At 42.0% G+C, this 23,536-nt stretch overlaps 1 protein-coding gene across 1 annotated transcript in view; it reads left to right on the top strand.

Annotated features, from left to right (window-relative positions):
• The window catches only part of MAN2A1 (mannosidase alpha class 2A member 1), a 140,121-nt gene that overhangs the window by 54,410 nt on the left and 62,175 nt on the right, over positions 1–23,536 (top strand). The window contains exons 8-11 of the mRNA XM_054397387.1: positions 13,113–13,290; positions 14,607–14,809; positions 21,333–21,518; positions 22,774–22,888. Coding sequence (XP_054253362.1) covers positions 13,113–13,290; positions 14,607–14,809; positions 21,333–21,518; positions 22,774–22,888 — 682 coding nt within the window. The remainder of the gene's footprint in view (positions 1–13,112; positions 13,291–14,606; positions 14,810–21,332; positions 21,519–22,773; positions 22,889–23,536) is intronic.

The following is a 23,536-nucleotide window of genomic DNA, read 5'->3' as shown; positions in this document are numbered from 1 at the left end:
CAGGTTGTCGACAAGTGTGCCCATTGGCCAGATCCGGCCTCGACAGATCTAAGTATTACCCCTCTTGTTTACCAGTTTGCTGTCTGCTTTTGCTTTCTCTCGCTTTGCTCAAGCTATGTAAGCTTGCAGTGCCCCTAAGTCTTCCAACTCCCACATGCAAGCATACTAGAGGCCTCTGCAACATGGAAAGAAGCCAGCTCCCCAAGCTGCTTGAGGAACCAGCAAAGGAGATCCCTTCGCTGAAGCTACGAAAGTCAGCATCGTAAGCCCAGTCACGTCTCTACGAGGACTGGAACACCGAGGGTAAGCTCTAGCCCAGAGGGGGAGGGACTAGCCCAAGCCTGGCAGTTCAGCACATCTGCTACAGCCATAAGCAGCTGACCAAGCAGCCTCGCGTGACCCCTGCTGTTTGTGGGAGATAAGTGGAGCTACTGTTACTGTTCCACAGCCCTGTGCCATCAGGGTAAAGTAACCCAGGATTTCCCGAGAGAATTGAGAGAGAGAGAAAGACATACTCTCCTTTGAGATCAAGCCAAGCATCATAACCGTAAATGGGAAGCAGTTGCCGAGAGATTTGGCATTGTCAGCTCCACTTCGAGCCAAGCAAGGGGAAGTCGCCACTTCACCTCACCCCTTCCCTGAAGCCCGTCTCTGGGATCAGAGATGGCTGGCCCCACCCACTGGGAACTGTCACCCTGACCACAAGGGCTGACCCCAAAGGACCTGGCCCCGCCACGGAGGACCACTCCCCCGGACCAGCTCTGTTGGCCCGACTCTGTTCAGGGAGCCGCACCAATCCTGCCAGCCCCCAGCCGCTGTAGTTGCACCGTGGGACCACCCTGCCAAGGGAAACCGCCGACCGGCGGAAAACCTCACCCCAACTGCAGAGTAGAAAGAAAGTCACAGCCCGGAATGGGCCAGCCCCAGGCAGCCGGTCAGCAGGTCAGCAGGCAGAGTAACCCAGCAACTTGCTTTGCTACAAAGGCACAATATATCTTTTCATGTGTGCAAGACTTGGTAACATGTAGTTCAAAGTGCCCGCACCTAGCCGCATGATATTTGGAGCTTGAATTGCGTCTTGATAGCATTATAAATGTCTCTGTTACAGCTGCCAAGCGTCTTGTCGAATCTCCATCTAGTGGACAAGTGGAGGAACTGCACCTTTTGTTCCTTTAATCGAAATTAATTCTGTAAATATTCTAATTGGGTCGAATTGTATATACTAAACCAGTTATGGAATAAATTTTCACAACTGTGCATTAGAATCAATATATAAAAGTGATTAATTGGTTATTAATAATTTTAATAATAAACAATGTTCTCATAATTCAAATTTCATAATTCATAAATTAATAACCATCCTTATTCACAACAGGTGGGTGATGATATCAAGTGACAGAATGACAGGAAATTACCTCAAGTTGTGCCAGGGGAGGTTTAGATTGCATATTAGGAAAAATATCTTAACTGATGGAGTGGCCAAGCATTGAAACAAGCTGCCAAGGGAGGTGATGTAGTCACCATCCCTAGAAGTGTTCAGAAAACATGTAGGCATAGTACTTCATGGTTTAATGGCCTTGGTGTTAATGGGTTGATGGTTAGACTCTGTGATCTTAGAGGTCTTTTCCAATGGAAACAATTCTATGGTAACAGTAGAGCTAATAGAAGAACCAGTATTACATAGGTAATGCTTATGGAAAGTAAAGAGGAGCTCATGTGTCTTGAAATCTAAATTGTAAAAATAAAAATTTTTACTATATACCCCAATTATTTTTAGAAAAGTAAGAGCTTATTTTAACAAATAACTGGTTATAAATATAAAGTGCTATACATATAAATATAGAGACTATAAATATAAAGTGGAAAGCCTGCTAGGAAATGCTTTAAAATTTTTTAGGGGGTTAATTAGATCTTGATTTCACCAAGTCCAGTGAAGATGCTGAAACCGTGGAATGCCACATCCACTGTGGTGTCACAGTATCACAGTACCTTAGAGGTTGGAAGGGACCTCAAGAGATCCTTCAGTCCAACCCCCGGCCAAAGCAGGATCACTTAGGGTGTTCCACACAACAGTGCATCCAGGTGGGTTTTTAAAGTTTCCAGAGAAGGTGACTCCACAAACCTTTTGGCAGCCTGTTCCAGTGCTCTGTCACCCTCATTGTAAAGAAGTTTCTCAGGTTGGGGTGAAATCTTCTATGTTCAAGCTTGAACCTGTTGTTTCTTGTCTTACTAGTGCACACCACCAAAAAAGAGATTGGCCTCTGCCCCCTGACATCCACCCCTCAGATATTTGTACAGATTGTGAGGTCCCCTCTCAGTCTTCTCTTCTCAAGACTGAACAGCCCCAGGGATCTCAGACTCTTGAGGGGAGATGCTCAAGTTACCTAATCATCTTTGTGGCTCTCTGCTAGATTCTTTCTAGCAGGTCTCTGTCTGTCTTGAACTGCAGAGCCCAAAACTGGACACAGTATTCCAGGTATGGTCTCACCAGGGCAGAGTAGACGGGGATAATAACCTCCCTAGACCTGCTGGACACACTTTTCTTGGTGCACCCCAGGATACCAATGGCTCTCCTGGCCATATGGACACATTGTTGTCCCATGGAGAATTTGCTGTCCACTAGGACTCCCAAGGTCTTTCTCTGTGGAGCCGCTTTCCAGCAGGGCAGCCCCTAACCTGTACTTGTGCCCATTGTTATTCTTTCCCAGATGCAGGACCCTGCACTTGTCTTTATTGAACTTCATGAGGTTTGCCTGCACCCAGCTCTCCAGCCTGTCCAGATCTTTTTGGATGGCTGCGCATCCTGATAGGGTGTCAGCCACCCCCTCCCAGTTTTGCATCATCGTCAGACTTGCTGAGGGTACTCTAAATCCCCTCATCCAGGTTGTCGATAAAGATAATGAAACTGGACCCCGTACTGATCGCTGGGGAACACCACTGGCCTCAGGCCTCCAAGTTGACTCTGTGCCACTAATGACAGCCCTGTGAACTCCGCTGTCAAGCCAGTTTTCTATCTACCTCACAGACCAACCATTTATGCTGCATTTCTTGAGCTTTTCTATGAGGATGTTATGGGAAACAGTGTCACAAGCCTTAGTGAAGTCAATGTATTTGACGTCCATTTCGTCATAGCCTTCATAGAAGGCTGTCAGATTAGTCAGACAGGATCTCCCCTTGGTAAATCCATGTTGGCTACTCCTGATAACCTTCTTGTCTTCCATGTGGTTAGAGATGACCTCCAGAATGAGCTGCTCCATCATCTTTCCAGAAATGGAGGTGAGGGTGATTGATCTGTAGTTACATGGGTCTTCCTGTATACTTTTTGAAGACTGGAGTGACATTTCTTTCAGTCATCAGGCATCTCTGCTGATCTCCATGACTTTTCAAAAATGATGGAGAGAGGTTCAGCAACTGTATCAGCTGGCTCTCTCAGCATTCGTGGATGCATCCCATTGGGACCCATGATTTGTGTGTCTTTAGTTGGTGTAAGAGATCTCTAACCTGGTCCTGACTGACCAGTAGTATCATAGATAACGCCTATGGGAAATGTAAAACTAACACATGGCCTTTTGTTCTGGAGCCTGAATTATTTGGAAACATTAGAGAAACTGGAAGGAACAGAGGAGTCATATCTTGAAAGAGTAATTTCAATTCCAGTCCAGTAAAACTTGGGAAGTAGTGTTTTGACCGTGTCATGACACGGACAAACGAGCCCAGCAGAAAACCAGACAGACCCTGATTATCTCTAGATATGGTTCCCCTCTTCCCGCCTCCTTCCTGCAGACAGTTGGGGTAATGTGGGAAAAGGAACAAAGGGGACAGGACCATGTGTGTTTGGTAAACAATTTTGTTTCTGGGGTAAAAGCATGTGTACTGGCCACTGCTCCTCCCTGACCAGGCCTATGTTTCTGCCTTTTATGGCCACAGCCTGACAGAACCCCTTGTCATAGGGTATCTATGAGCTGGCTTTGGTTGCCCTATTGGCCCAATTGAATCTTGGGCAAGATATATGTATAGGCCAATTTCTAGTTGCCTTGCCTTGCTTAAACCTTGCTTAAGCCTTGCGTGAACCTTGTTTGAATTGTCTCGAACCTGACTTTCTTGAAGCTGCCTTGAGTTGCCCTGCCTTGCCTCGAGTTGCCTGGTCTAGAGCCTGGGATAAAAGCCACAGGCCTATACACTGCAAGCTAGAAAAGCCACGAGCTTAGAAGCTGGAGCCAAGCATGCTTCCGCATGCAACTAGAATTTTGTTGTGCCTCAGTTTACCCAGGACAAAGCAAGTGCCCATTGTGAAGAACGCATGTGCTGAAGCCAAACCAGCCCAAGACCATGTGGCACCTTCTTGCTGGCAGCCTGCCGTGCCTGGTGCATGAGAGCACCCCAAAAGCCTCAACAGCTAATACACAGCAGCAGCACTCCCAACTCGGGTAGAATTAGCTTTGAGTAATTAATTCATTGCCTCTTTAGCTTAATGGTTCTTGTTGAGTCACCCACCCCTCCCCCCCTGTGTGGTCGACACCATTTTGCTCCCAGGGATTCTCTCTTTCTGATCTTCCTACCAGTTTGCATATATTTGTTAAAATTCTTATGGTTGCCGAAATACTGTACATTCCCATTGTAAATATATATCCTAACCGTACATTGAACCTATTTAATGCATTTTGACAATTTTTCATACTAATAAAATGTTACTAATATTTTTATTAATATTTGCCAATATAATTTATAAATTAAATCATATTCCTTAATATAATGATGCAACTTAGACTAGGGTGTACGAAGAGATATGTTTTACAAAAATTGGGATATGTACCAAAACTCTTGGGATTAGACTGGGCAAAACAAAATTGCAAAAATCCGAAACGTATTTCCTAAAAGCTAGCTGAGAATGCTGGCAAGCCAAGCAGCATGTACGCTGTAATAATGGGCACGTGTATTGTACAGATGCTAGAGGAATTTAAAAATTATGGCAAAAAGATTTTTTGTCTGTAAAGATAATGAGAAATGATGGAGACACAGAAGCAGAGGCTTTATAATTTACTAGTTCTGCAAATCAATTGCCTCCTTAAGAGGAGTTGCAGAGGCAGAAACCAATTTTGTTCTTGACCCACGGAAAAGGGAACTGCCTGCATCACTCAAATGCGAATTGTCTGGCCCAGAGGAGCAGTCACCATGGGGAATATATTTTAAACCGCGTTTGCCAACTGCTCTGAGCACAGTGTCACAGAGACCAATCACTGCTTACCTCAACCCGGGACCACGCTGCCTAAAATTGAAAGCAAAAGCGGCACAGAAACCATGCTGAGGGAAGTTGCTCCCCCTCACTGCTCACTCTGACCAAGAAGCTGTGTAAAAGGGACTTTGCCCATCATGCACCAATTCTGCCTGTGCATGGCGCCGCTAAAAATAAATTGTGGAGATCAGCCTTACCTACCACGTGAGTGCATCATCTGTGAGAGGAAATCAAATTGCCCGCCGCTGATTGCAGACTGCAAGGACGTCCCCCTGTAGCAGCCAGTGCCACAAAATCCTTCACACCTCATGTTTTAAATGGGATAAGCATGCATGCAGCCCATGTGGGACCAAATCTGGCACAGTGAGAAGCCAGCTCGCAGGGAAACTGCTGCAAACCAAGAGCTGAGCTGCTCCGGAATGACGACTCCTCCAATTCAGCTTATGAATCCAGCCCGGCACTGTGCGAATTTGGTCCATGAAACTGGCGCAATTTTAAGTGCATAGCGATCCTGAAATCCAATTCCAATTCGAGCTGTGAGCTGAGCCCAGAGCCTGTCCACTGTAAGCTGCAGAAAAGCTGCGCTGCACCAGCATTCAGAAGAAAGGCTACACCCCGCCACCACAGTACAGAGGAGCCAGGAAAAACTCATAAGCCTGTCTGCTGCCTGAAAATGAAATCCTGGGAATAAGCTGCAAACTGAGTTTAAAAATGCCTCCATGAAACAGAACCCCGTTGAGAGAAACCATTTTGAGGCACATACCAGCCACTATATGATGGCCATGCATGGCTAGATACAGGAAGTGCTTCTCAGATCTCTCCAGCCACTGTACCATGTTCCAGCCTGTGGAGGAATAAGAGGAACAAATGAGACCCCAGCTGTTCCAGTAGCCAAGGGAAAAGGAATTCACAGAGCCACACTGAAAGGTCTGATCCCTTACCAGTGGACTGGTTCCGTGAATTGATTTCCCTGGGAGTGCCAGAGCACCTCGCCAGATGTTTGGAGGAATCTCGAGTTAAAAGGATTGTGCTTCAAATTTTGAATCAAAGCAGCAGCCAGGAAAAGCAGCTTTGTGGAAGAAGCCTTGACGGAAGCCAGAGCTGAGTCTGCTGTCTTGCTCCAGCCTTCACAGCTGCTTCAGCTTCACCAGCTTTGCCTGGCAAGGGAGAAAATCCTCCCTCGTTGCAATATCGAGGAACCGTGTCTCTCAGTGACAAAGACCCATTTACATTCAGGGGGTGGGAAATTGAAAAGCCCCAATGGACACTTTGATTAATTCAGTGTTACACCAGAGACACACCCATCAACAGTCAGGAGGTGGGTAATTGAAAGAGTACCAGAGTATTGGGCTCAGAGCATATGCTGCTCTCTACAGATTTTGCTTCTGGGGTAAGGGCACATGTACGGGCTACTGCTTCTCCTTGGCCAGGTGTATCTTTCTGCCTTTTATAGCCACAGCCTAACAGAACCCTTTGTCATTGGGTAACTATGTGCTGGCTTTGGTTGCCCTCTTGGCCCAATTGAGTTTCAGGCAAGATGTATGTATAGGCCAATTTCTAGTCACCTTGCCTTGCTTAAACCTTGCTTAAGCCTTGCTTGAACCTTGTTTGAATTGTCTTGAACCTGACTTTCTTGAAGCTGCCTTGAGTTGCCCTGCCTTGCCTCGAGTTGCCTGGTCTAGAGCCTGGGATAAAAGCCACAGGCCTATACACTGCAAGCTAGAAAAGCCACGAGCTTAGAAGCTGGAGCCAAGCATGCTTCCGCATGCAACTAGAATTTTGTTGTGCCTCAGTTTACCCAGGACAAAGCAAGTGCCCATTGTGAAGAACGCGTGGAAAACTGCTGGCCATCTGCTGAAGCCAAACCAGCCCAAGACCACATGGCACCTTCTTGCTGGCAGCCTGCCATGCCTGGTGCATGAGAGCACCCCAAAAGCCTCAACAGCTAATACACAGCAGCAGCACTCCCAACTTGGGTGGAATCAGGACCTCTCAGGAGGTTGTTGAGAGCAATGAGGTCTCCCCTCAGCCTTCTCTTCTCTGGACACTCTCCAGAAGTTGCCCCAAAAGCCTGTTTGAAGGCATTTCTTAGGAATCAATCAACAAGTGAGAAGACTCAAACACCATTTGGGTTTCTTGCACTTTAAGGGACTAAAGAAACATCTGAGAAATTGACATGGGGACATCTGCTGTAGAGGTTAAATAGCAGGAGGACATGTTGATATGGGTAGCTTATGGAAATCTGCCTTGAGCACCAACTCAGAGGAAGATTCATCATAATAATTTGCAAATGTTCACAAATAAATTAAGCATAAGCTGTCAATAAAAAAAGTGGAAACAAAAGCAAGACCATCTGGGGGGTTGACTAAAGCAAATCAGTCTCCCCTCGCATCAGAACTTGTACACAAAAGAAAAAAGAGGAACAGAGGGCCCCATATGTTGGCCGGACCCTTCCCACAGGGAGCCCGGGTCAGGGATGTTACCAGAAGGCTGCCTAATGTCCTACAGACCTCTGATTACTACCCCTTGCTAGTTATGCAGGTGGGAAGCGATGAGGTCAATACCAGAAGTCTTAATAAAAAGGGAATTCAAGGCACTGGGAAAAGTAGTAGAGGGATCGGGGGCACAGGTAATTTTTTCATCTATACCCTTAGTTGCAGGCATGAATGCTGAAAGGAACAGGAAAACATTCCTGATTAATAAGTGGCTAAGAGGCTGGTGTCACCAACAAAATTTTGGATTCTTTGATCTTGGGGAACTCTATATGGTCCCAGGTCTGCTAGCAACAGATGGGGTACACGTGTCCCAGAGAAGATCTTGGCACACAAGCTGGCAGGGCTTGTACAAAGTGCTTTAAACTAGGTTTGAAGGGGGAGGGGAGTGAGCACAACATTACTAGAGATGAACCAAAGGAGGCTGAGGGTGGTAAGCCACAGACAGGGGCAAAACCAGCAGCCCAGCTGAAGTGTATGTACACTAATGCACGCAGCATGGGTAACAAACAAGAGGAGCTGGAAGTCTTGGTACAGGAGGAAAATTATGATTTTGTTGCCATCACAGAAACGTGGTGGGATGACTCTCACAACTGGAGTGCTGTAATCAAGGGCTACAGACTCTTCAGGAGAGACAGGAGAGGGAGAAGGGGTGGAGGAGTGGCCCTGTATATTAGGGAGACTCTGGACATCATGGAGGTTGAGACTAAGGATGATCAGGTGGAGTCCCTATGGGTAAGAATTAGCAGGAAGGCCAACAAGCCTGACATCCTGGTTGGAGGCTGTTATAGACCACCTAATCGGGAAGAAGAGGTTGATTTAATTTTCTTCAGGCAGCTGGAGGCTGCCTCAAGATCGCTTCCCCTTGTTCTTGTGGGTGACTTTAACCTGCCAGACATCTGCTGGGAATTGAACACTGCAGAGAAGAGGCAGTCTAGAAGGTTCCTGGAGTGTATGGAGGATAGCTTCTTATCCCAGCTGTTACGTGAGCCTACCAGGGGTTCAGCCCTGCTCGACTTGCTGTTTACAAATAGAGAAGGGCTGGTGAGTAATTTGGTGGTGGGAGGCTGCCTGGGGTCCAGTGACCATGAAATAATTGAGTTTTCAATATACAGTGAAACCAGGAGGGGCAGCACCAAAACGTTCACCCTGGACTTCTGAAGGGCAGACTTTGGCTTATTCAAGGAACTAACTCGGAAAGTTCCTTGGGAAACAGCCCTTAAAAACAAAGGGGTCCAGGAAGGCTGGACTTACTTCAAGAAAGAATTCTTGAAGGCCCAGGAACAAGCTGTGCCCATGTGCCGGAAGAGGAGCCAACAAGGGAGACAACTGGACTGGATGAGCAAGGAGCTTCTAAAGGAATTAAGGGAAAAAAGAGGGTGTATCACCTTTGGAAAAAAAGGGAGGTATCCCAGGATGAGTTTAAGGACATTGCTAAGTCTTGTAGGAAAAAAATTGGAGAGGCAAAAGCCCATATAGAACTTAGACTGGCCACTGCCGTAAAAGAGAATAAAAAATATTTCTACAAATATATTAATGGCGGCAGAAGAGGCAAGGACAACCTCTGCTCCTTATTGGATGTGGAGGGGAATATAGTAACAAAAGACAAGGAAAAGGCAGAGGTACTTAACACCTTCTTTGCCTCAGTCTTCAATAGTGGGACAGGCTGTCTGCAGGACAACTGGCCTCCTGAGCTGGCAGATGGAGTCGGGGACCAGTATAGTGCCCCTGTAATCCAGGAGGAAGCGGGAAGGGACCTGCTGACCCACTTGGATCCTCACAGTCCATGGGACCTGATGGGATCCATCCTAGGGTGCTGAGAGAGCTGGCAGATGAGCTGGCCAAGCCACTTTCCATCATTTATCAGCAGTCCTGGCTCACAGGTGAGGTCCCTGATGACTGGAGGCTGGCCAATGTGATGCCTATCCACAAAAAGGGCCTGAAAGAGGAACCAGGAAATTACAGACCTGTCAGCCTGACCTCAGTGCCAGGCAAGGTTATAGAATAGGTCATCCTGAGTACAATCACACAGAACCTACAGGATGGTCAGGGGATCAGGACCAGCCAGCATGGATTCAGGAGGGGCAGGTCCTGCCTGACCAACCTGATCTGCTTTTATGATCAGGTTACTCATCTGGTGAATGCAGGGAAGGCTGTGGATGTAGTCTACCTGGACTTCAGCAAAGCCTTTGACACTGTCTGCCACAAGAAGCTCCTGGCAAAGCTGGCAGCTCATGGTTTGAACAGATTCACTCTGAAATGGGTCAAGAACTGGCTGGAGGGCTGGGCCAAGAGAGTGGTGGTGAACGGTGCCACATCCAGTTGGCAGCCAGTCACTAGTGGTGTCCCCCAGGGATCAGTGCTGGGCCCCATCCTGTTCAATATCTTTATTGATGATGTAGATGAAGGAATTGAGTCTATCATCAGTAAGTTTTCAGATGACACCAAGTTAGGAGCAGGTGTTGATCTGTTGGAGGGTAGAAGGGCCCTGGAGAGGGACCTGGATAGGCTGGATGGGTGGGCAGAGGCCAATGGGATGAGATTTAACAAGGCTAAGTGCAAGGTTCTACGCTTTGGCCACAACAACCCCAAGCAGCACTACAGGCTGGGGACAGAGTGGCTGGAGAGCAGCCAGGCAGAAAGGGACCTGGGAGTGCTGGTTGATAGTAGGCTGAACATGAACCAGGAGTGTGCCTGGGCGGCCAGGAAAGCCAATGGCATCCTGGCCTGTATCAGGAATAGTGTAGCCAGAAGGACAAGGGAGATTATTCTTCCCTGTACTCAGCCCTGGTCAGGCCACACCTTGAGTATTGTGTCCAATTCTGGGCTCCTCAATTCAAGAGAGGTGTTGAGGTACTAGAACGTGTCCAGAGAAGGGCAATGAAGCTGGTGAGGGGCCTGGAACACAAACCCTATGAGGAGAGCCTGAGGGAGCTGGAGTTGTTTAGCCTGGAGAAGGGGAGGCTCAGGGGTGACCTCATTGCTGTCTACAACTACCTGAGGGGAGGTTGTAGGCAGGTGGGGGTTGGTCTCTTCTCCCAGGCAACCAGCAGCAGAACAAGAGGACACAGTCTCAAGTTGTGCCAGGGGAGGTATAGGCTGGAGATTAGGAGGAAGTTCTTCACAGAGAGGGTGATTGCCCATTGGAATGTGCTGCCCAGGGAGGATGTGGTGGAGTCGCCATCTCTGGAGACGTTCCAGAGGAGACTGGTGAGGCACTTAGTGCCATGGTCTAGTTGATTGCTTAGGGCTGGGTGATATGTGTGGACTGGATGATCTTGGAGGTCTCTTCCAACTTGGTTGATTCTATGAATTCTATGATTCCTGGGGATTCTCTCTCTGATGTTCCTACTGGTTTGCATAGAATTTTAAAAATTGTTATAGTTGCCTAAATACTGTTCATTCCCTTGTAAATATATATTCTAACTGTACATTGAACCTATTTAATATGGTTTGACAAGTTTTCATATTAATAAAAAGTTATTAATATTTTTATTAATTGTCCCTATGTAGCAACCTTTTAACAGTTTTTGAGAAGGCTATGTTTTGTCTTTGAGTTGGAAAGAATCTAAACATCTTCTAACTGAAGAGAAAGACTAGGCACAAGTTGACTGGATATGTTGAGAAGCTTGTTTGTCAGTATTAATCTATTGTATGCTTTTCTCGGACCCATGTCAGTGAAAGGATAGCCAATTGGGATGTGACAGCTCTGTATTAGAAAAGTATATAAGTTGACTATGTAACACAGTAGTAGGCTTTGCTTTGCTTTTGCTTTGTACTTTCTGCTTAGTGCTTTTGCTTTTGGCAATATCGTTTATAAATTGAGTAATACTCCTTAACAGATGGACCATGTGAAACCCACCACTCTTGTTTTCTGAAAAGTCCTGCATTTTTCAAGAGGTTCATAAATAAACTGTTTCTAACCATAGGCTGCATATGGAATATTTGGGTTAAACTGGCTTTTTAAAAGGTAGAATTACGAAGTCTCATGTTGTCCCAGTTCTGTTAGTTGTATGGGGGGAAGTCTTCAGGTTTAAATTTGTATTCTGTTGAAAGTCATGGATAGTATTGATTCAAGCATAAATACTTGGTAATCTGAACTATAAGTCAAACTGTAGATAGAGAAGGGGGGAACCACTAGTTGGGTCTGCTCTCATCTCAATAGAACGTTAACTAAAGATATAGATGTGCCTTCTTTCTCCCTCTGGAATAGTTGTACATTGTGTTTACTCAATAAATAAATCCTGACTTTTGGTTGAAGAAATACGGATTTCCAAGAGATTTAACTAGATTAAATTTTTACATCAATGTTTATATAACAGAACTACAAGAGTGTGCATTGAAAGTAAATTTCAGTGGGCCATCTATGAAAACGACTTGTAGAAACAAAAAACACACTTGAATCTGCATTTTGCTGCTATTTTTTCTTTAAAACTTTCCTGTTTGTATTTGTTTCCTTAAATATGTTGTTACAGTTAATACTAAAATTATTTCAATAACTTTTAATTAGGATCAGCATTTGAATTTTACAGTAGCAGTTGTTTAGAAGGGGGAGGAGGAGGAAAGGAATGTTTCCAATAACCCAGGCATCAGATTTGTAACTTTTCCTACGTTGCTGCTTGATGACAGAACTGATTATGTTACCTGTCAAAGAGTTAGCAGGTGCCAAAGGGTAATTTTACTACTTTTTTTTCTGTGTGTGCATGTGTGTGTTTTTTGTTTTGTTTGTTTGTTTTGTAATCTTTTTTTAGGACAAAAAGCAGAAAAGCTTTGGACTTAAATTTTCAGGGCATGTACTTGAAGGGGGAGTAATGACTTTTAGTAGTGAACTTCCACACTTTTTATGGGTTTGGGTTTTTTTGTTTGGTTGGTTGTTTTTTCCCCCAAGTCTGGAGTTCCTCAAAGATTAATTTATGGGCAGTTTTCATGCCAAGGACCTGAAGATTTGAAGCAAAGTATCCAAGGGAATTACCAGAGTGGATAAATATAGCTTGCTTATTATGGTAAATAAGGGCTGCAGAGGATTAGAATTGTTACCTAAATATAAAGCAGTTAAACATCATTTAAACTGAAGATTAATTTTGGTGCAGAAACAAATTGATGCAGACTGCCCTCCTGTTTAAGATGGAGATTGATCAGTTTATTGGAGGATTTAATTAGTATAGTATTTGCAACAGTAGGTTGAGTGTGGTGTCCCAATGGGGGGAATTGAATCCAGCTTTTTTGTTGCATAATAGGATAGCAGGGGTTTGTATGTCTTGTTTAGAGTCACTATAATGCACAACTTGATGTCTAAAAGTCACTTCATCAAACGCTGACCTTTATTCTTCTGTTTTCTAAACTGTTCTATTTTGGTTTTGTTTTGTTTTGTTTTGTTTTTCCTCAAGGGCTTGGATGATTTTAGATCAATACAGAAAGAAGTCAAAGCTCTTCCGTACTAAAGTTCTGTTGGCTCCACTAGGGGATGATTTCCGCTATGCTGAGAGTTCAGAATGGGATCAGCAGTACCAGAATTATCAGAAGCTGTTTGATTATATGAATTCCCATCCTGACTGGCATGTTAAGGTAAATACAGTACTTTCCCTGGTTTGTGGAGAAAACAGTGTTTCTCAGTATTTTGAGATTCTGTGGAGCTTTATGTATTATTTAACAACAGATTGGTTTGCCTTTACCACCTGCAGTTTCTCAAAAATAAAGACTTGTCTGTTCATAGTAGCTGCTTGAAAACCAGAAGTAGTACCTAAACTAGATTGTGCTAGAGAACAGCTATTAGGTTTGCTTTTTTTCTTAATACTATTTATTTTGACAGTCTTCAGGTATTGTTACTTAAGGCTCACAGGTTTTGTTATTTAAAGCAATTCATAGAATTACTTGCTTATTAGAAGTTCAAAAAAATCTTACTGCTTTGCTTAGGTGCTCCTGGGTTTATGTCCCAAAACAAACAGGCACCATGGCTGGCAGATGTTTTTGAATACAATAAAATGTAAAATATGGACCAAGCTGCTAAAGGAGTGAATATACTAACATGAATGATGAGATACCACTTTATATGATTCATTATGTTTCAATGTTAGTTTACACTTTCATACATTCTAATATATAAGCTGAGCGTTAGAGTTTCCTTGTGCTATAGACCTTCTCTGTACTCAGATACCTTTTCATTGTCTTTTAGCATGGGAGTAAGAAATTGGTGTTCACAACCTCATTTTTTCTTGGCTTTCATATGAGAGAGCGCTATTGCTGATGATAATTTAGTCGAATCCCCCTGCAATGTGGAGGAACACATTTAACTAGGTTGGATTGCTCAAGGCCCTGCCCAGCCGGACCTTGAATATTTCCAGGGATGAGACATCTACACCTCTCTGGGCAACCTGTTCCAGTGTTTTGCCACCATCACTATTTTTTTTTCTTTAAATCTGGTCAGAATCTACCCTCTTTCAGTTTAAAGCCATTACCCCATCTACAAGCCCTACTAAAAACTTTGCTCCCATCTTTCTCATAAGCAAGCCCCCTTTTAAGTACTGAAAGGTTTCAATAAAGACATCCCTAGAGCCACCTTCTCTCCCAACTCTTTCAGCCTGTTCTCATAGGAGAGATATTCCATCTCTCATAATTTTTGTGGCCCTCTGGATCTCCTCCAACAGGTCCATGTCTTTTTTGTACTGAGTTGAGCTCAAGTTGAAATGCTTTTGGAAGAGCTAATCAGCTTTTTTGAAAAGCGTGCAAGGAAACTTTAAAGTTCTTTAGGTTAGTATTTCTGATAAAATTCTGCTGGAATACTGGCATTTTTAAAAAATGTATATAGAACTAAGCATATTCATCCTCTTATGTCTAAATAAAAATAATGGAACAGTGTTACAGTAATTTTCATTTTCGTCCAGGCCCAGTTTGGAACTTTATCAGATTACTTTGAAGCTCTACGAAAAGAAAGCAATTTGGGTGAAAAGCACAGCAATTCCTTTTTTCCTATTTTAAGTGGGGACTTCTTCACCTATGCAGACAGAGATCATCATTACTGGAGTGGATACTTTACATCACGACCCTTCTATAAACAACTGGATAGAGTTCTGGAATCCTACTTACGGTAAACACTGTCAAATTCATAACATATATTTTGACCCATGGGAGAGAAGAATGTATAAGTACTCTAAATATATTGGACAGGTAGAAAAGTGATTTTGAAATGAACAGTTTAAATTTACTTTCAATAAGGATAGGCTAAATGGCCCCCAAATGTAGTTCTTGTTGGAACAATTAGTTGGTGTATCTCTTATTTTACTAAATTCACAGAAACGCAATGGTATTTTTCCATCTGAACAAAGCAGTTGTTCTAGAACATTATTCAAATGATCAGCAAGTCCTTATTCTATGAAAAATAGCAAGTAATATACTTATATTTCTGCATCATGTTTGAGTAGCTGTCAGATCAATCATTATGGCTAAACAGTGAATGCTCTTAGAACAAGATACAAGGGTAAAAATGTTAGAAGAATTATTAGAGGCAGTTGAGAAGTAGTCAGGTTTATAGCATGACAAGTAATCTCAGATTGTAAAGTGCTTCTCTGCTGAGAAGAATCTCTAAAGAATAAAATATTGCATCTTTAAGGAATAAAATATTGCAATTATCAAACATCTCTAAGGTTATGATTATCTTAGATTTTACTTTTTGCTTACTGTATTGAAATTATAAACACTAATAGCTTTGTTCTCTTTAGCTGGTTAATCATAAGAATCTTTGACTTTTAGGGCAAATAGCCTTGCTTAATACTGTTATTAGAAAAGATGAAACAGGACAGTTGATGTCCTTAAAAATTGAATTCCCTATTTCATTTGGTTGCATACTTTTTCCTAAATCCTTTTCTGTCTATTAAAATGTACCAAGGATTTAATTGTTTTTAGCTTTATCATAGTTATTTTCTCAAAATTTTTAAGTGTTTACTCTCTCATCATTTTTTTTGTCTTCTATTACTTACATTGCATAAAGCTTCATGTGACCTGCTTTCAGGTTTATTTCTAGTATTTACAACTTAATATTGTTAAAAGATTCCTTCATTCATGAATTTCAGTAACCTTTAACTTCTGAAAAAATGCTAGGCTTACATAAAGAGATTCCCTGGAAGAAAACTAATTCTTCAGCCTTATGAATTAAAATAAAGCACATTTATAAAATGTATCTGGGAAGTTTCTCAATTATCCTCTGTGAGTAATGTGTAAGAACAAAATGTATACATGTGTTCTTGTCAGATTACAGAATCACAGAATTGTCAGGGCTGGAAGGGACCTCAAGGATCATCTAGTTCCAACCCCCATGCCATGGGCAGGGACACGTTCCACCAGATCAGGTTGCCCAGAGCCACATCTAGCCTGGCCTTAAAAATCATCCAGGAATAGGGTTTCCACCACCTCCTTACACAACCTGTTCCAGTGTCTCACCACCCTTATGGTGAAGAACTTCTTTCTAACATCTAATCTAAATCTACCCTCTACTAGCTTGGATCTGTTCCCCTTAGTCTTATCACTACCCTTCACCCTAAAAAGTCCCTCACCAGCTTTCTTGTAGGCCCCCTTCAGATATTGGAAAGCCTCAATGAGGTCTCCTTGGAGCCTTCCCTTCTCCAAACTGAACAACTCTGTCCTCATAGGAAAGGACTGAACCCCTGTCCTCATAGGAGAGGTTCTCCAGCCCTCTGGTCATCCTTCTGGCCATTCATTTTTCAGTTTTGCTTTCAGAAACCTGAAGAATCTTCAAAGATGGTATATTAGCTGTGAGAACAACAGAACTAAGAATTTTGTCTTTTTATTGTCATTAAGTCGGACCAACTACATTATAATGATAATTAATGAATTAACCCTTGGCCTACCTTATGATTAAATTTCCCATAGTTCTTTTCAAGCTAACTTACATCTACCTAGTGTGCATATATACGTATTATGCAGGGAAATGAACCATGAACAGGAGAATGTCATGGGTTAAGTTGATTTGCTGCTGTTGTTCCTCCTGTATGCCTGTGTATTTTTTATGAAGGATGAGTGCTTTTAAGTTCCAGCAGTACTAGGTTTAAGAAAGACTTCACTGATAATTTAATATCCATGAAAAGGTGTTCAACCTGAGGGCCTGCTATCATGGCTGACCATTTCATAGAATCATTAGCATGGTAGGTGTTGGAAGGGACCTCTGAAGATTGAGTCCCTCTGTCAAAACAGGATTACCTAGAGGCAGAGTACACAGGAATGCATCTAGGCAGGTTGTGAAAGTCTCTAGAGAAGGAGGTTCCACAGCTTCTCTGGACAGCCTGTTCCAGTGCTCCATCGCCTTCACAATGAAGAATTTTTCTTTATGTTGAGGTGGAACTTCCTGTGTTCCAATTTGTATCCATTGTCCCATGCCGTATGACAGGTCACCAGTGAAAGAGACTGGTCCTTTGCCCCTCAGCCTTCTCTTCTCTAGGCTAAACAGCTGCAGGTCTCTTAACCTTTCCTCAGAAGAGAGATGTTCTGTTCCTGTAATCATCCTTGTATCTCTCCATTGGACTCTCTCTAGTAATCTCCTTGTCCCTCTTGACTGGGAACCCCAGAACTGGACACAATATTCGAGATATGGTCTCCCTAGGGCAAAACAGAGGAGCAGGAGATCCTCCCTTGATGGGCTGGCCACACTTTTCTTAATGCACCCGAGAATACTATTGCTGTCCCATAGATAACTCATTGTCCACTAGGACTACAAGGTCCTTTTCCATGGAACTGCTTTCCAGGAGGTCAACCCCTAATCTGTACTGCTATATGGACTTATTAATTCCCAGGTGCAAGACTCTATACTTACCCTTTTTGAATTTCATTAGGTTGCCCTTTTCCCAGCTCTCTAGTCTGTCCATATTTTCCTGGATGAGTTCCGGTGTGTCAGCCACTCCTCCCAGATTAATGTCATCATCAAACTTACTGAGGGTGCATTCTGTCCCTTCATCCAGGTTGTTCATTATGTTGAATGAGACTGGAATCAATATTGAACCATGGAAAACACCACTAGGTAGAATTGTACTCTGTCCTGTTGGTCACAACTGTCTAAGCTCTATTGTTTAGCCAGTTCTCAATTCATCTCACTGTTCACGCTTCTAACCTGTACTTCCTCAGCTTACCAAAAAGGATGTTAGGGGAGATAGTGTCAACACCCTTGCTGAGATCATGGCCCTGTGACCAAAAGGAGGTCTCCCAACTCACTCCTCATGATTATTCTCCATGCTCTGTGCATTGGTCTATGAGCATTTCATAGAGTAAGTTGAGCACATTGTTTTTGCCCTTGAGTGGTGGTAGGCCTTCTGATTCTCAAAAATGCTAGTACACTCACAAGTGTGTACTCACAAGTACTGGGCTACTAGAGCCGGGGCTCTCACTAGCAAGACCATTTACATGCCCTTCTCCCTTCAAATGTAGTTTAAACCTCTGGCTTGGTGATGTCCTGGACTTCAATGAGGCAGTGTACTTCCCTATGAGGAGTGTCTGTCTGGCAAACTGGACCCTCTGTTCCTGTCAGATGGGAGTCACCTGTGACTATAACCCTTCTTTTCTTCCTTGTGGATGTTTTTATGGTATAGGAGGGAGGCCTTTGTAACAGTGAATATACCTTTGGTGTTGTGGTGGTTTGGCCCTGGCTGGGGGCCAAATGCCCACCAAAGCTGCTCTATCACTCCCCTTCTTAGATGGACAGGGGAGAGGGGAAAGCATAGCAGAAGCCAGTTACAGATAGAAGCAGTTTAATAATAAGCACAAGCAGTAGACAACATGGAAGCAAAAGCAGAGAGAGATGTTAATTTCTACTTCCCATCAGCAGTAAACAGTGGTCAGTCTGAGGAAGCAGGGCTTTGTACTTGTAATGGTTCCCCTGGAGGACAGACGCCATAGATAAATCACACGCTGAGTATAACCTGGAACATGCATTCTCCAGAACTCCACAAGGCCTAGGAAAGCCTATGTCTCTTTGTTCTTAGATGATGGAGACGTGATTGCTATGTTGTTGACCATGTCCATAGGTACATGACGATGTCCATCCTGCCATTTTTTTCCCAGGAACTGGATTTCCTGTGCAGGTCTTTTGGCCTTGCTTTTCTTCATGGCAAATCCAGCTTTCAGAAGAATCTGAAAGATTTTTTCTCTCTTCTCAAACACTTCTTCTGCCTTGTCACCCCACACAATAATGCCGTCAATGTACTGTAAATGTTCAGGGGCATCACCCTTTTCTGGTGCAGTCTGGGTCAGTCCATAACAAGTGATGGAGCTATGTTTCCACCCCTGGGACAGCTGATTGCACACCCCTCCATGTGAAAGCAAATTGTGGCCTGCACTCTGCTGCCAACAAAACTGAGAAGAAAGCATACCACTTGGCTGCCTTCAACTCCAGCTCATACTGGAACTCCAGTGTGTCTGGTACAGCAGGACTCAGTGGTAGTGTCACTTCATTCAGGCCACAGTAGTCCACTGTTAATCTCCACTCTTCATCAGATTTCTGTACTGGCCAGATGATACTATTAAAAGGTGAATCTTAATTACTAAATTAAGATTTAGTAATGGAAAGATGAAAAGAACAATAGATGGTGACAAGTTAGGAATGCATTCTGTGATTCTTAACAGACGTAATCAGGGAGTCTTTTGCAGATTTGCCATAATTTCTTTGAAGGAGGACAAAAGCCGCAGTGATCTTTCTAATTGTATGATAGGGCAGAAAAAACCCACGAGTGTCCAGAACTTCTTGGGAGAATTGTTTATTGTTTGGGTTACATGTAAAATGGGCCTAAATGTAACATAGCTTACACTTTGAGCAATTAGTGAAGCATGTTTTGGTCTATTTGTAGTGTCCTATCTATCAGAGATACACTGACAAGTTATAACAAAGTGGAAAATCTGTGGTAACTACACAATCTGCAGTAGTTCCAAATAAATGTGAGAAAACTAAGGCTTTGTGCAGCCTTTGTGCATGGAAAGATGCCAGAGAGAGGTGAATATATACTTAGAAGCTGAAGTGTTCTCTGGTTTCTTGTGGTTTCACTTCTGAGTGTTTTCTGTCTTTGGCATTGAACCATTAGAATAATACTGAGATTGAAAGGAAAATTGTGCATCTAAGAAACTGGATGTACTGAATGGATCTGTGAAACAGAATGAGTTATTTTTCTGAAAGACGTTAAAAGTTTCCGCTGCCACCTTACAGACAAAATGGATTTAAATTGAAGTTCTGGAAACATGTTACTCTGTTTTCTTTGCTTTTAATAACATTAGCGTGTATGTTCTTGATATTTTCAAACCCTTTAGAAATGTTCATTAAGCTCAAAAGTTTGAAAAGGAGTCTCACACTTGCCAGGCTCATGAAAACAGAAAAGTAACATTGGAGGTAGGAAAAAGAAGTTAACGGATGGTTTCCTAGAATTTCTACAGGTATCTTTTTTGGTCATGTATTCAGAATGACTGCCAGGATGGAGTTTTTTATAAAATAGAGTGGGGTTTTTTTTGTAAAGTAAGTTTTGATTCTTATAAAGCAAGTGAGACCCTAATGGCAATATTTTAGTGCTAGGCCTTTGCATAAGAAGTAGGAGAGAAGAGCTGCACTTTCTGTTCAGTCTAAGGGTTTTTGAAACCAGTACTTGCCATTTGGGTCACTGAACGGTGAGAAGGTGCATAAACTGCTGTCATGGGTTGAGTTGAATCTGCTGTTGTTACTTATAGCATGCTGCAGTCATGCCAGCTTCAAAAATGAAAGCACTAGCTGGAGCAATGGGACTCTGTTTTATAGGGCTTGAAGTTCAGATTGCAACATAGGAGGCTTCCTGTTCTGGTTGCTGCTTCTGAGTGCTGCTCTTGGGTGTTGGCTCTTTTCTGCAGGCATTGCTGTAGAATGGGTGGGAGTTGGGTAGCTGGTTTTGGTTTTCTAGTTTATGCTGTTTTTTTCTCGTATTTCACTGTGCTTCGTCTTCAAATAAGCCAAGCTAAGGTAACACGCATTGTATTATTAGATTAATTAGATTATTAGCTAAAGCAGTTATGCATTGTGATTATGATACCTTATGCTACATTAAACTCTTATCTCTATCTCAACCCTGAGATTTGTGTGTTACTTTTCACCTCACTTTTCTGTTGGGGGAGCAGGCAGGTTAGCCCTTGTGCTAAACCATTACAGCTGCCTAAGTCTTCAGGAAAATTCAGTTTGCTTAAAAGTATAAGTGGCAGAAGAAGCATTACGTTGAGTGTACAGATTATTGTATTCCTATAAGATAATTTTAAGAAGTTGCTTTTTGAAATGGGACATTTTTTGTCTTGTGTCCTTTTAACATGAGGGCTGTATACCTCACATATTTTTGAAAATACTTCGTACTTTTGAAAATGCTTTGTACTACCATATTTTTATTTTAAAGTTACATTTCACATCATTGATGCCTACAAGCTTACAAAGTGTAATGATGAAATGGAACAGTGATTTTTAATTGTTTGAAGGAACAGACTAAGAACCAAGGATTAAGGTTTAAAAAAAGTCATAGAACTAGCTATGAGGAAAGTTGTGAACATCAGGTAAAATGTGTGTTGCTTTTTAAACCAGTATAAATGTTTGATTTTCTCTGCAATTCCAGGGCAGCTGAAATCCTCTACTCCTTGGCTTTGGCAGAGTCCAGCAAAAATGAAATGATGAGTGTATTTCCATCAGTGAATAACTATAAATTGCTGATAGAAGCTAGGAGGAACCTTGGACTTTTTCAGCATCATGATGCTATTACAGGAACATCTAAAGATTGGGTAGTTGTGGATTATGGCACTAGGTAATTATAAATATATAAACTTAAATCTTAATGTTTCCTTTTTTCATTTTTTTAAACAGAGGCATCTGTTTCAGAGATGTTTTCAGATTTGCTATACCTAGCAATGTACTTAGTACTGAAAGTGTAGTGGTGCTCTGCAAGAGATGTGGAATTAATTGCCCGTACACTGGAATGATGTAATCCTCTTTTAATCCTTTTAGTCCTCTGATGTAAAAATTTGATGTCCAAACAAAATTTCTGAGGTTTCAAAAGAAACTAGGTAGGCATGGTACTGAGAGTTCTTTAATAACAGGGCTTTCTGCAGTAATTATTATATAAGACATTTTATATGTGCTTTAGCATGTGCTAAGTAAGTCACAAGACCTGCTAGTTTAACCACGTATTCATTTGGAAAATCCAGCATTCTCTGTAACCTACCTCCTAGGAGGCAAATGTTTCTCATGTTGCTGATCTAATTAATTTGTCTATTGTTGTTTATGGCTTTTATATTTAGCGGGTAGTTGTTTTCTCATTTTTGACAAATCATTCTGTTGGCTACATTGTGTAATTTTTTTGAAGAGTCTTGTATGATATTTGCGTGCTTGTGTATGTAGATATGCATTTCTTCAGAAAATTGTTACACACTGTAATGTTAAATTAGTAAATTTGATGAATTGAGGTAGGTGATGGTGGACGACTGTTCATTAAATACTTCTGAAGTACTCTTCTCGGTTTAAACTGCTGCATACATGACAAGTATTTTTAAAATTCTTAGGTTTTTTATTTTATCTATTAAAGCATAGATATAGTCAAGGCATAAGCATAAGCGATGCACTTGATTATGAGAGAGTAAAAGGCCTTTTTTTATTAAAGAATTGGCAAACCTTGTGCCAGTTGAAGCAATGGAAGTAACAGAAATTTCAGTTTTGCTGTTTCTTAATTAATTCTTTTTAAAAGGAATCTTGATTTTCACACCAGTGTTTTAGGCTTTTATTCTCTATAGACACTGGAAATGAAGCAAAAACCCACAAACTTTCTTAAGATCAACATTTTGAAAAAGTATTTGGTATGTAATATAGGAATACAACGAAAGTTAGAATATTTCAGCATTTTGCAGCCTGGTCTACCGCTGTAACTTGTCGTTATTAATTTCATGTTATAGCAATATTAAAAATTTTGCTAGTTCCTACTTTGGAGTTCTCTAATCTTTCTAAATTTTTATTTTATCACATTGAATTAAAAAAACCCAGAAAACTAACTTTAAAATTTTTAACAGGCTCTTTCATTCAATAATGAATTTGAAGAAAGTGATAATTGACTCTGCTCATATTCTCATCCTAAAGGATAAAGGTGCTTATAGTTATGACACATCAACTCCATTCCTGAAGATGGTAAGCTTTCTTGTTTTTATTCAAAATCAAAATGAGAACTGACTTTTCAATACAGTTTGAGTGGCCCAAGGAAAATCAGAGTTAATGCAGAACTCTCCCACACATCTAATGAATGGGCTTGTTTTATTCCACTTAGTGAATCACATGATAAAACCAGATATAATATTTTTGTGTGCATAAATTTGTTGTCACTTTAGTGACATGCATATGATAAGTGAATATATAATGATATACAGTGCCATAATTTGTCCTTGCTTGTTACTTAACAAATGCAGGAAGCAGAAAATTTCCATCCTGAACATAAGCCTAAGATAAATTTGCAGGACTAGATCTAGACAAGACCTTGTGCTTTTTTTCCTTAGCTGAAATTATTCAAGACAGGAATCTACCAGCAACAAATCTCCATATATAATTTTGAAACCCATTTTACAGCGAACAATAGTGTTTGCTTTCATTCTTAGTTTCTTTACTTTCTGAACAGAAGCTCTCTGCTCTGATAACTGAGTATTATTAGGAGGTCTGCCTAAGTCTATACACCTAGAATAGAAAGGAAATAGAATCATAGAATCATAGAATCAAGAAGGTTTGAAGAGACCTCAAAGATCATCGAGTCCAACCTGTCACCCCAAACCTGATGACTATCTAAAC

The sequence above is a fragment of the Indicator indicator genome, chromosome Z (genome assembly GCF_027791375.1).
Source record: "Indicator indicator isolate 239-I01 chromosome Z, UM_Iind_1.1, whole genome shotgun sequence".
Classification (NCBI taxonomy): Eukaryota; Metazoa; Chordata; class Aves; order Piciformes; family Indicatoridae; genus Indicator; species Indicator indicator.
This window is presented reverse-complemented; position numbering and strand designations above follow the sequence as displayed.